This window comes from Lipotes vexillifer, unplaced genomic scaffold (genome assembly GCF_000442215.2).
Source record: "Lipotes vexillifer unplaced genomic scaffold, Lipotes_vexillifer_v1.1 scaffold962, whole genome shotgun sequence".
Taxonomy (NCBI): domain Eukaryota; kingdom Metazoa; phylum Chordata; class Mammalia; order Artiodactyla; family Lipotidae; genus Lipotes; species Lipotes vexillifer.
This window is the reverse complement of record NW_006788568.1, coordinates 118,207-132,099: the sequence shown is the minus strand read 5'-3', so window position 1 is coordinate 132,099 and position 13,893 is coordinate 118,207. Positions and strand designations below refer to the sequence as shown.

Below are 13,893 nucleotides of genomic sequence, written 5' to 3'. Positions count from 1 at the left end.
TTTCCCTAGAAAAGATTTACACTTGCTTCTGTGCCTGGGTACATTAACAGCCTGGGACCATCTTAATCTAAGTTCAAGGCTTAAGGTTTTCTGGGCCACCCAGATGACCTGAATATATCTTCAGTCTTTAGAGGACCTGGTTTACCTAATCCCCACTCTCGGTGGGCCGAGAACTCCAACTTTTTTCCCACTAACCAAAGGCCAACAAAAATCACAGCTCAGTCTCTTGGCCACCTCTTCTGGATCAGCACATACTTCTAGGGCAAAGCAGACTGCGGTGCTTGACTCATTTGTCTAGATTTCCACATTCTCTTGGGCCTTAACACTGTAATTCCGATTTTTCTAATTCTTTGATGTTCTTTTTTTTTTTAATTTATGTATTCATTTATTTATTTTTGGCTGCTTTGGGTCTTTGTTGCTGTGCGCGGGCTTTCTACTAGTTGCAGCGAGCGGGGGCTACTCTTCATTGCGGTGCACGGGCTTCTCATTGCAGTGGATTCTCTTGTTGCGGAGTACAGGCTCTAGGCACGCGGGTTTCAGCAGTTGTGGCACATGGGCTCAGTAGTTGTGGCTCGTGGGCTCTAGAGCGCCGGTTCAGTAGTTGTAGCACAAGGGCTGAGTTGCTCCACGGCATGTGGTATCTTCTCAGACCAGGGCTCGAACCCGTGTCCCCTGCACTGACTGGCAGGCGGATTCTTAACCACTGCACCACCAGGGAAGTCCATTCTTTGATGTTCTTGATTTTTTAAAAGATGTTTCAATATTTCATCTAGCTTGTATTAGTATTTAGTGGATGGAACAGTCCAAATTACCAGAAGTTTCCCAGTCTCCTGTATTTTCTGTCTCAGTTAAAACTCCTTCACATCTCTTACATCAACACTCTGCTTTCAATTAACTGTCACCAACCTAAGTCAAGCCAACATTTTCCTTTTATCTGTATTATTGAAATAGTCTTCCAATTCGCCTTCCTGCCTCCAATCACCTCATACTGCTACTGTAAGATTTTTTTCTACAATAATGCTCTTGTATTACATTTCTGCATAAAACAACTTACTCAATAGGAAAGAAGTCCAAATTTATTTGCTAAGCATTCAAGGTCCTTCCTACTAAACACATCCAATCATTTCCCCTCTATTCTTCATGTACTCTAACCACTCTAAATCTCATTACCATTCAATACATGTTCCTTAAACTCCCTCCACACCAACTTATTTTCTGAACCTGAAATGCCCAGATTTCCACATTGCCCTTCCACCCGCCGCCCTTCCAGGTCCAATCAAATGCCATCTCATCAATAAATTCTTTCTCACCTAAGTCAGAAATAGCCTTTTATGGAGCCAGAAGGGAAAAGCTCCACGTGCCTCTGTGTCTGCGTGGGCCAGAGAGTTCTGCATGCAGACTAGCAGGCCAAGATCTGAGCCACAGCAGCATTTTAATTTCAGATTTTAATAACCTTTTGTATGTGTTGAAAACCAAACCTTTTTAACAAGTTTTTTAAGCTTGTCATAAAAAACAGACGTCTTTTACACTGAAAAACACACAGGGGAAAAAAATCACCTATTTTGATGCACCCTTTGATAATGATAAAACGCCTCACACATCACTCTCTATAGTGTACAAAATGAATGAGTTCTGGGCTAAGTAGAAAAAAAGGTCAATGTTGTTTTTGTTTTCTTTTAGAATCATTACCTTCTACCATCTTTTAACCATCTGATCTCTATAGTAGAAACACTATCATAATTAACATAGTTAAGTGTGAAACTTATCTTATTTTAATGTAAAGATATGCTTCCTGGGCTTCCCTGGTGGCGCAGTGGTTGAGAGTCCGCCTGCCGATGCAGGGGACGCGGGTTCGTGCCCTGGTCCAGGAGGACCCCACGTGCCGCAGAGCGGCTGGGCCCGTGGGCCATGGCTGCTGGGCCTGTGCGTCCGGAACCTGTGCTCCGCAGTGGGAGAGGCCACAGCAGTGAGGGGCCCGCATACCGGAAAAAAAAAAAAAAGATATGCTTCCTTTTTCCTGCCTGTAGGAAATATTGACAAGACAATTGCTCTTGTCAATATTTTCAGAAATGTTATTTTTTTTTAAGTGAAATTTCTAGCCTACACTTTGATGTCATGTGTTCCCTCTATCTTTCAAATTTCAAGGTTCCCCTTGACCCTCTCCCTTACCCCAGGAAGCATTGGAGACCTTACCCTGGCTCTCTGGACTTTGCACACTTTAAATAATATAACTACCCTTAATTACCTGGAAAAAAAAAAAAAGCTTCATAATTTTCATACCTTATTACTTATTTTAATGGGTTGTTAATTTCAGTCCTGTAGTTTTATTTTGTTTGGGCTAGGCAAGAAAAAAAATAAAGACAACCATATTCAGCAGTGGGGAAAAAAAAGAGAAACAAATAACCTTTTATGTATTCCCATAAAACTTTGTATCTAAGTACCTTGGGGATAGAAACTACATATGATACATTGTTGCGTGTACCTCTTCATCACTAAACTTCTGCTCAATGTCTTACACATAACTAATAGGCAAAAACATTCTTGAAATTTATAAAGCAGCAAGATAGAAGGGAGACTAGGGACAACAGAATGGATTAAAATATAAAAAATAAAAAGAAATAAGTTCACATCAGGTAACTAAAGGAAAAAACTGCTCCAAGTTCATACAGCTAGTAGGTGGTGGAGCAAAGATCCATGTTCTTAACCACTACAGTATAATAAGACAGTACATTTGCTGCTTTCCACACAGTGCTCCCCAATAATACCTGAGTTGTTTAAAGAGGAAAGACCTCACTATACAGTAGAATAGTAATGAATGCTATCACAAAAGCCAGGCATCTGACAAACCAAATTTACTTTCACATTCCAGCAGTTAACTGAAATGATATACTATTATTAATGGGTTTAAGGAAAGCTCCATACTATCATAATAACATACAAGGGCTAACTCTAGTACCTAATCACTAAATGGGTGTTAATGCTTCAGAATGAAAAGTGAAAAGCTATTTGTAACATAGTCTGGAAAAGACTGATAGCAGTTTTTAAGATTCTTTGATCATACCAGTCCATTTAAAGTAGTGAGTCATCAGCCACCTGTATTTCCCCTCACCTCAGACAGGCCAGTTAACTCATTAACACTCACCTTATATACTGTCAACTAAAATGAGTCTTAAAATACCTGTAAGAGAAGAAATCTCAGCTGCAGGAAAGAAGATAACTGACTTTTTACTTGTTACCAACTTTAAAGGAGCTTAATTTGGCACAGGGTGGCTGTGGTGGGGGTGTTTTGGCTCTAACTCCTGCCAAACGAAAATCTGATTTACATGCATGTAATAAGTTAAATAAAAGTTCTACTGTAGAAAACAAAACCTAGAACGGGCTGAATTTAATTAAAATATTTACTAAACACTAACTATATATATTAGGAGTTGTGTTAGGTGCTAGGAATGAAAGACTAGTGAGGTATTTTCTACACAAGGAACTCTAACAGAAGTGGTGAAATATTAAATCAAATACATATTAAAGCACAAAGGAAAGAGTAATTAACTGTCTTGAGAAATAAGAAAAGTCATCTTAGACGTAAACCTTAAGTAGGGTTTTGAAGAACAATTAGGACACAGGACAATAAGAAAGGCATGCTAGGAGAGGGCCCATGACAGTATAATTCCAAAGTTGCTCCCTAGAGCTGTGGAGCTAATAGCCTACATTGACACACACAGAAACCCTGTGGTCAGATAAAGGAAACATTTCCAAAGTTGAGGCAACACAAAAATGAATTTGGTGACTACCTTAAAAGTTCTGTACTACTAATGTGTAGTATAAGAAGTAAAGAGGGGACTTCCCTGGTGCCGCAGTGGTTAAGAATCCGCCTGCCAATGCAGGGGGCACGGGTTCGAGCCCTGGTCCAGGAAGATCCCACATGCTGTGGAGCAACTAAGCCTGAGTGCCACAACTACTGAAGCCCACATGCCTAGAGCCCATGCTCCACAACAAGAGAAGCCACTGCAATGAGAAGCCCGCGCACCGCAACAAAGAGTAGCCCCCGCTCTCCACAACTAGAGAAAAGCCCATGCGCAGCAACGAAGATGTAGCCAAAAATAAATAAATAAATAAAGAGAAGAGTCAGAAAGGCAGACAGAAGCTGGAATTGTCATAAAAAGAAAGAGAAGGACAGTTCACTTTCTCAGTCTCTCCTGCTGGGAGGATAAATGCCTGGCAGGAGCAGGGTGATCTTTAGTTTATGTATAGTACTGAAGAGGGGTCAATGAGAAATTCATTCTACCAAAGAGGTAAGGAGATACCCAGCTTTCAAAGGCTGCAATAGCAGAAGTACTAGTCATGGTGTCACATGCCCAATATTTGATGCTACGAGCTGTGATGCCTGTGCCTAATGGCAACAGCAACAGCTCTTCCATCAGAATAGTTTGACTCTGATTTCTGGCATTTTCTTGGACTCACATGTGGCTGATTCTCAATACGTAATGTCTTTTCCACTTAACCTCTTAAAGTTTGTTTACAACTAAAAATCCTGACTGATAACACCAGAAAAGGAGATGGTTCAAAATATGACAAATGAAATAATGGAAGGAACATCTCACAAAAATTATGATAGAATCAAAGCTCAGATGGAAAGGTTGGCCTTAAAGAAGGACAGATTTGTTATTGCTGCACTTCTGATTCTCCAATTTTCTCTGTTTTGCTTCACCTGGAGAAGCATGGGAAGAAACCCAGTGAATAGAGAAAATTCTATTTAACTTGTAAAAGAGAAATGAAATAAATCTATAGAGTTAAAAAGCAGAAGGCTGGATAAGAAAGAAAACAGCAAAGGTCTGGAAAACGGCTACTAGAGACAAAAGAGACCAAAAAGTTTAAATGGCCCCTCCCCACCTGCACCAAAATGTATTTTTAAAAAGAATAAATCGTTCGGTTTTAGGATCAGGACAGATCTGTTTAAACTGTAGACTAGAAGGCCGGGGGGACAAGTAAGAAGAATTATTGGCAAGAATCTATTTATACTTTTATTGCCCTCACTGGACCATGAATTCCTCCCTCCAGGGCTGGGACTATGGCCCACTAATGAATAAAACAAAAGAAACACTTGTATGCCTAGTATATGGAAATAAGAAAGAAGAGTAGAGAGGATTAAATTTACAATTACACTTCACAATTCTGACTAAGAATCATCTTTAAGTAAGTCAAATGAATCGAAATAACACTTGAATACATTCTGTGTTACCCACTGGGAAGCAAGATCTTTTTTTAATGTTATGTAACAAAATTTATTGGCCATATTGTCTAACTTTGTAATTCCTGGGATCCTAAATAATTACAAGATCATCCTACCTTCATTTTTATACTCACGAATTGGGAGGCGCACAGTGTCACTGAAGCTAAACCTCCTTACATTCCATGCTTCTTTTCATTTTCCAAGGGTATTAATGGGGTGAGGGGAGAGGGGAGAGGGGTGAGGGGAGAGGGAGAAATGGAAAGGGGCCTAGGCATTGGCACTCAAAAAAAATTCTCAGGTGATTCTAATGTACAGCCACTTTAATAGTTTATCAATTGATTCTCTTGAGTCTCCTAGGTATTGATTATATTGTCTATATAGAATTTCTCTTCCTTTTTTAAAAAGAAAGTGTTTTCATTAAAAATGAGTGCTTGCTTTCTGAAATAGTTATTTTATTATAAAGTTCTTCTGTGATTATTGAGGAAAATTCACAGAATACAAAAAAGCATAAAGAATCTTTTAAAAAAATCCATAATCCTCCTATCCCCAAAACAATCTTCATGCCACTTATTTAATTTTCCATGTTTTACTTTATTTATCAGAACTTCCAATACATTTAAACGGTGGTGACAGCCAGTAACTAACATTTCAAAATTAAATATAATTTTGCTGTAGATTATTAGTTGATACCCTTTATTAAGCTAAGAAACTACCTTTTTAGTTTGCAAAAAATTTTTTCTAACACAGGGGTAAATGCACAATATTATTAAATACATTGCTGGCATTCAATATAATTACCTTTTGGTTTCTCTTCATTACCCTGTTAAAAGTAGTAAGTGTTATAGACAAGTCTTTTCTCCAGTGGTGACCCATTCTTGCATTCCTAGGAGAAATCCTACCAGACCATTAATTCTTTCAATTCAATTATTTTATCCATGAATTCAAAAGGTATGTTCATAATGAAGATGGTTTTCTTATGCTGTCTTTGTCAAATTTTGTAACCAGGGTTATTCTGATTTGGCTAACATGAATTAATGATGTCCTATCTTTTTCTATGTTCTGAAATAGTTTTTCAGAACTAGAAAAACTAGCAGTTCCTTAAAGGTTTATTAAGACAGAACTTGCCCATAAAATCATCTAGTGCTTTTGGGGGAAGGAGAGGGATCTTTTATTATATTTATTACATTTTTCCACAGTTGTTTTCGCTTTTTTTTTTTTTTGCGGGGCAGGGAGAGGTAATTTCCATTTCTAAGCTTTCACACTTAATGGTAAAAGTGGTATACACAGTATTAATTTAAAATTTTTCCTAACCATAATTATGCATTATTTCCAATATTGTTTATTTGTGCCTTTTCCTCCTACCAAATCACATTTGCCAATGGTTTATTTACCTCCCTTTTTTCAAAATAGACTTTACATTTATTCATTCATTCATCCATTCATTCATTTATTTATGGCTGCGTTGGGTCTTCATTGTTACGCGCGGGCTTTCTCTAATTGCAGCAAACGAGGGCTACTCTTCGTTGCGGTGCACAGGCTTCTCATTGTGGTGGCTTCTCTTGTTGTGGAGAATGGGCTCTAGGCGTGTGGGCTTCAGTAGTTGTGGCACGCGGGATCTAGAGTGCAGGCTCAGTAGTTGCAGTGCACGGGCTTAGCTGCTCCTAGGCACGTGGGATCTTCCTGGACTAGGGCTCAAACCCGTGTCCCCTGCATTGGCAGGCGGATTCTTAACCACTGTGCCACCAGGGAAGTCCTATTTTTAATGGCAGTTTCAAGCTCAAACCAAAACTAAGCAGAAATTACAGGTTTCCCATATACCCCGCCGCCACACACACACACAACACAACCTCCTCCACCATCAACACCTCACATAAGAGTGGTACATTTGATGCAATCAATGAACCTACACTGACACATCATTATCACCCAAGTCCATAGTTTATTTACATTAGGGTCAGTTTTGGGGTTGTACATTCTATGGGTTTAGACAAATGTATAGTGACATATACCCATCATAACAGTTTCATACAGAACACTTTCACCGCCCTAAAAATCCCTTTTGATCCACATACTCATCCTTCCCTCCCTCTAACCATGATCTTTTCATTATTTCCATAATTTTGCCTTTTCCAGAATGTCATATAGTTGGAATCATACAGTATGCAACCTTTTTAGATTGGCTGCTTCCACTTAGTAATATGCATTTAAGGTTCTTCCATGTCTTTTCATGGCTTGATAGCTCATTTCTTTTTAGCGATGAATTACATTCCATTGTCTGGATGTGCCACAGTTTATTCACCCATTCACCTACTGAAGGACATCTTGATTGTTTCCAAGTTTTAGCAATTATGACTAAAGATGTTATGAATATCCATGTGCAGGTCTTGGAGGGCTTAAGTTTTCAACTCATTTGGGTAAATACCAAAATGCGTGACTGGACTGTATTGTAAGAAACTGCCAAATTGGAAGCAAAGTGGCTGCACCATTTTGCAGTCCCACCAGCAATGAGTGAGAGTTCCTGTTGCTCCACATCCTCATCAGTATTTGGTGGTGTGTTTTGAATTTTTTTTTCTCCCTTGGCCACACTGCGCGGCACGTGGGATCTTAGTTCCCCAACCAGGGATCAAACCCATGGCCCCTGCAGTGGAAGCTCGGAGTCTTAACCACTGGACTGCCAGTGAAGTCCCTGTGTTTTGGATTTTGGCTATTCTAATGCGTGTGTAGTGGTAATTTTAGCTAGCAATTTCATTTTAATTAGCAGTGCCCTAATGATGATGTATGATGTTAAATATATCTTCATACGCTTATTTGACATCTGTGTATCTTCTTTAGTGAGGTATCTATTAAGATTTTTGCTCATTTTAAAATTGGTTCTTTTTCTTACTGTTGAGTTCCAAGAATTCTTTGTATATTTTGGCTAACAGATATCTTTTGCAAATATTTTCTCCCTGTCTGTGGCTTGTTTTCTCATTCTCTTGATATTTCCCTTTTTAAAAATCCATTTCAAAGATCCATCTTTCTGCTTTATTTATTTTTGTTCTCTAATTCATTAATGTTGCTTTCATCTTAAATACCTATTCTACTCTCTTTGGGTTTATTTTGTATTTTTCTAACTTCCTGTTTCAAAGCCTCACTTTGTTTTCTACCTATTTATCTTTTTTCTTATAGATACTAAGACTGTAAATCTCCCTGTATCTCTTCAGCTACATCCCACATTTGTCCTCTCATTATTTAGTTCTAATTATTTTAATAATTTCACTTTGGGATTCTAAGAGTTTTTCGCAAGAGTGAAAATAGAACACATATCAATTTTTCTTGGAATTTATTATAGCCCAGAATGTGATCAATTTGAAAATAATATACTCTGAAGGGTACACCAAATACCAATTCATATTTTAAATCCTCTCTATGTTTATTTATTGATAAACAGTCTAGAAGAAAACTCTAGTGTAACAGTTATATGTCGAGAGACAGTATCCACAAAACAAATAAAATGAATATGTTGGATACGGTTGAAATAAACAATTCAAGATGGCTAAATAGCAGAATGGAGGCAGAAAGAAAAGCAAGTTAGTGAATTAAAGGTAAACCTGAGGAACTTTCACAGACCAAATTAGAAAGACAAGTACAGAAGAAGCATTTTGAAAAAAGGTGAAAAAAATCCAGAAGTTTCAACATGTAACCAACAGGAATTCTAGAAAGCACCAAGAGACTGGAGAAAAGATAATATTAAAGAAATAACAGATAAGAATCTCCCAAACTAAAAACATGAGTCCTCATACTTAAAGTGCCCAACTAGCTACATTTTCAAAACCTACTCCAAAATTTCAGAATATTAAGGATTTCTCTTAGAGCACTCAAAGACTGATCACATATGAAACCTGACTTAAATGACTAAAGGATGTATTATTCTAGAGGGAAAAAAAGTACATCTGGAGAAAACAGTAGGATGCAAGAAACAAATTAGCCAAAAAAAACAGAAGTTAAATACATTGATAGTAAAAATGCTTAACATGAAATGAAAAATTCAAATATCAACTTATCCAACTGAGAGGGAAAGAACGGAGGATAGAGAAGAAAAGTATGCTAGTTTTTGTCTTATGCAGGGCATGGATATTAACAGTGTGACTAAATATTGTTATAAACTTTGCATATACATATACATATAACTATGCATATACAAATTGTAAGGGTGACCCCTAGAAAAGCTAAAATAAAATATATAACTTTGAAATTATAACGGGGGAAAAAGGGAAAGAAAACTTGATCAAACCAAGAAAGTAGCCAAGAAACTAACCAAACAGAAAACACGGTAAATATAAAGCACAAATTAAGGTAAATCAGTAGTGAAATATAAACATATTAGTAATTATAAAATAAAGTGTAGCAGTGCTACTATCAGACAACATAGGATATAGTAATGTGAAACTCATTAAATGACACAAAAAGATATTGCATAATGATTTTAAAACACTAAAGATTTACAAGTACCCAATAACATATCTCCAGAAGATGTAAAACAGAAACTGAAATTACAAGGAGAAACTGAAAAGTTCATACACATTAGAAGTTCCCAGAAGCTGCCTAATTTTCAATTCATACTCATCACACTTAAGTTCTACAATATTTAATTGAAAAATGCTTTCAGCAGTGTCAACAGTGTTGTAGGACAAACTTGAGAATGTCTTTGGAGAGATATATTAATAAGAAACAAACTGTAAATCAGTCTAGTTCAGTAGAAGAGTATCAGATGTAAACAATGAAAACTACTTTTTCCCTAAACTTTCTTGTGTCACAAAGTAAGTCTGAAAATAAATATAAGCAAAATTAAGAAATACCACTGACTTCAAAAAAGGCGGTCAGCTCCATGGGAAAAAGAAAAAAAAAGAAAAATCACACTAGTCAAGGATTTTATTCTTCATGAACCTTGAGAAAGCTGTATAGTATGTGTTTAAGAACATAAGCTTTGGAGTCCAACAAACCTGAGTTTGAGTGCTAACTCCTTGCGTTACAAAACTGAGATAAACACATCAAGCTCTTAGTTTCCATATCAATTAAGTGGGAATAATTTGTAGCTCCATAAAGCTATCACCTGGATAAAATTAAATAATGCCTGGCACAGAAGACTCAATAATTAAGAATTATTGTTGTTACTATTAAATTGTAGCTGGGGTGCAAGATGTGAGAAACTGGGTAATATTCTTCGTATTATTTAATATCTGTTTTGCAAAGTGCTTTTGATTTTAAAAATCAAATGGGAAATATTTTCCATTTACTTCTCATAATATTTGGGTTCTCAGTTCATAACAAAAACTAGTTGTAATTTTAAAATTAAAATTAGAATTGCTAATTTTAGACTGAGAGAATAAGGCTGATAGAATAAAGGCTCTCACCCTACCACAAAGTGCCCCAAATTTCCAATTTAAGGAAGAGAAAAAGATAAAGAATGGCACTATTATTATCATTCTCCAGTCCCAGTAATTTCTTCCCTTTTGGAACCAGAAACATTTCCAGAGAGAAAATACCCAATGGAATTTAATCCTGCACAGAAACCAGAGAACAAACCAGTCAGTCCAAACAGCTGTTTGGTGGCAAGGATACCCTGAGCAACTTCTTTGTTTTTACTGAAGAAATGTCATTATTACACCTAAGGTAGATTTAAAGGTTTATGGGCACGAAGCTTTTAAGTAATTAAAGGAAGATCTTATTCGTGTGCTCCAAGAATATATCAAGCCCTTTACGTATTTTTAGTTCTCAGTACTCAAGAGGATACATTTTAGAAGACACAGAAGCAGAGCCCCCACACCTCACCTCCAAAATAAAAGGAGAAATATTAAGCCTGAGCTCCCTTAACACTAAGTTTATTGCAAAACTTACAGATGGGGAATACACTAAAGCAAATACCACTTGTACACTGGTTTGTTCACATACTTACTTGTGTCTCATAAATTCAGTTCAACAGGCTCTCTGTGTTACTTCTAAGTATAAAGCTGACAATATAGTTCCTTACCTTTCCATTAGCTTCTCTTTATCCCAATTGAAGTGGCTAAGGAGTATTCTTGTGATAGTTGCTGGATTCTAAAGAAGGGGGAAAAAAAGTCATTTTAAGGTAACAGCACTTCACTGACATTTAGTGAATTTTTAGGTTGAATTTAAAGTTCTACAACACCCCACCCAAATTTCCTTTCCTAAGATATTTCTTTATTCCCCTAAGAAAATACAAACTTATGGACACCAAGGGGGGAAAGGTGTGTGGGGGGGGGATGAATTGGGAGATTTGGATTGACACATATACACTAATATGTATAAAACAGATAACTAATAAGACCTGCTGTACAAAAAATAAAATAAAATTTTAAAAAAAGGAAAATACAAAGTTTTAATTATAAGATCAAGACTATTTAAAAACAGTTTGTCACACTAATACGTCAGGTTTCTATGGGATTCTAAAGTAGAATTCAAAATAAGCCAAGAAAAAATTAAATGAGAAACTACTGTATAATTAAGCGCTAATTAAAGTGAACCTTTTTGCAATTAGATTTAACAGACTGCCACATCAGCACACTGTAAATCAATAAAATTTCTAAAATTTTACGTACTGAATAGTTCAAATGAATCCAAACCATTTTTAATTCAGAAGGTCCTTCAGACATATTTAATGAAAACAAAATATCTGTACTATGAAATAATTTATAGAATATAATCTTCAGCTGCTATTTCGTTTCTAGAAGGAAAGGCTACCACCATGAAATAAGCCCAAAGTTGACTGCCTTATCATTCAGTGATGTCACAAATACTTCCATTTCCCTTGAAACCAGTGAGCAGAATTTTAACTCAAAAGGCAATGGGGTGGGGAGGCCCTCAGCTGGGGACTTCCCTGGTGGTGCAGTGGTTAAGAATCCACCTGCCAAGGCAGGGAACATGGGTTCGAGCCCTGGTCCAGGAAGATCCCACATACCAAGGAGCAACTAAACCCGCGTGCCACAACTACTGAGCCCATGTGCCACAACTACTGAAGCCCACGCGCCTAGAGCCCGTGCTCCAGGCAAGACAAGCCACTGCAATGAGAAGCCTGGGCAACGCGACGAAGAGTAGCTCCCGCTCGCCGCAAGCAGAGAAAGCCTGTGTGCAGCACAAAGACCCAACGCACCCAAAAATAAAATAAATAAAAATTAATTTTTTTTAAAGGCAACGTTGGGGGGGCCTTCCCTGGTGGTGCAGTTGTTGAGAGTCCGCCTGCCGATGCAGGGGACATGGGTTTGTGTCCCGGTCTGGGAAGATCCCACATGCCGTGGAGTGGCTGGGCCCGTGAGCCATGGCCGCTGAGCCTGCGCGTCCGGAGCCTGTGCTCCGCAACAGGAGAGGCCACAGCAGTGAGAGGCCCACGTACCGCAAAAAGAAAAAAAAAAAAAAAGAATAAAGGCAATGGGGGGCTTCCCTGCTGGCCCAGTGTTTAAGAATCCGCCTGCCAATGCAGGGGACACAGATTTGAGCCCTGGTCCAGGAAGATCCCACGTGCTGCGGAGCAACTAAGCCCATGTGCCACAACTACTGAGCCCACGTGCCACAACTACAGAAGTCCGCGCACCTAGAGCCTGTGCTCCGCAACAAGAGAAGCCACCGCAATGAGAAGCCCGCATACCACAACGAAGAGTAGCCCCCGCTTGCTGCAAGTAGAGAAAGCCCACGCACAGCAACGAAGACCCAATGCAGCCAAAAATAAATAATTAAAAAAAAAAGGCAACAGGGCCTAAGAGATGGATGAAATCCAACTCATTCAAAGATACTAGAGCTAGTTACAATGTCAGAAGTGAAAGTCAAACCTGAGTCTGCTTATTTGTATTTCATGTATGACTTTATTACATCAAATAACATTATAAAAAAGGTCTCCGTATATAAACTACTTTTATTTCACCATAGTTAGACAACAGTATTAGTTTACTGATTTAGTTAAAAAGTAATCCTGTATAAAAATGTCATGAAAGAAATCCCTATCAATTATTCTCAATAATACCATTTTTCACAGAAAAGTCACATACATCCACTTTCCCTTTGGCAAAAATTCGAAGATGCAGACATTGTAAGTCCCAACCCTCCACTCCAGGCACATTTTGCTAATCCATCCAGGTATTCCTTACTTCTTGAACCCAGACTCCCTTAAGAATCCTCCTTTAACACAGCACTTGAGAAAAACACTCCCAATCTAGAAGAATTAATATGTGAAAAGGAACCTATTAGCTGATCCTAAGTTGTAATATTTGTACAGAATATAGACATTGTCAAGTGTCCAGAAATATGATACAACAGGTTTTTACAATAGGATTTGCCTACAATTGAAATAGTTATTCATTTAGTCATATGTAAAATAAGGGCAATAATCCTATTAATCGGGAAAATTAAGTCTAGTCTATCCACTGGGATTTTGCAAATATAACTTTGCGTCATCCAATGCATGATATAATCTCTGCCACTAGACAGCACACTTGGGGGAAAATGTTTCAGGAATTGTTAATTCTCAACTTGCAAAGAGAAAAAAGGGAGAGGAGGGGAAATGCCCTCTTTGACTTAATACTGCTGAATACCTTTTCTGTGTCTGAGTTCAAAAATTGGTCTCGGGGGCTTCCCTGGTGGCGCAGTGGTTGAGAGTCCGCCTGCCGATGCAGGGG

The 13,893-nt window shown here is 37.9% G+C and overlaps 1 protein-coding gene across 1 annotated transcript in view; it reads right to left on the bottom strand.

The window, feature by feature from the left end:
- ARIH1 (ariadne RBR E3 ubiquitin protein ligase 1) overlaps window positions 1–13,893 on the bottom strand; it is a 122,663-nt gene that overhangs the window by 65,331 nt on the left and 43,439 nt on the right. Inside the window, exon 2 of the mRNA XM_007461670.1 lies at window positions 11,238–11,305. Within this exon, the coding sequence (XP_007461732.1) occupies window positions 11,238–11,305 (68 nt within the window). The remainder of the gene's footprint in view (window positions 1–11,237; window positions 11,306–13,893) is intronic.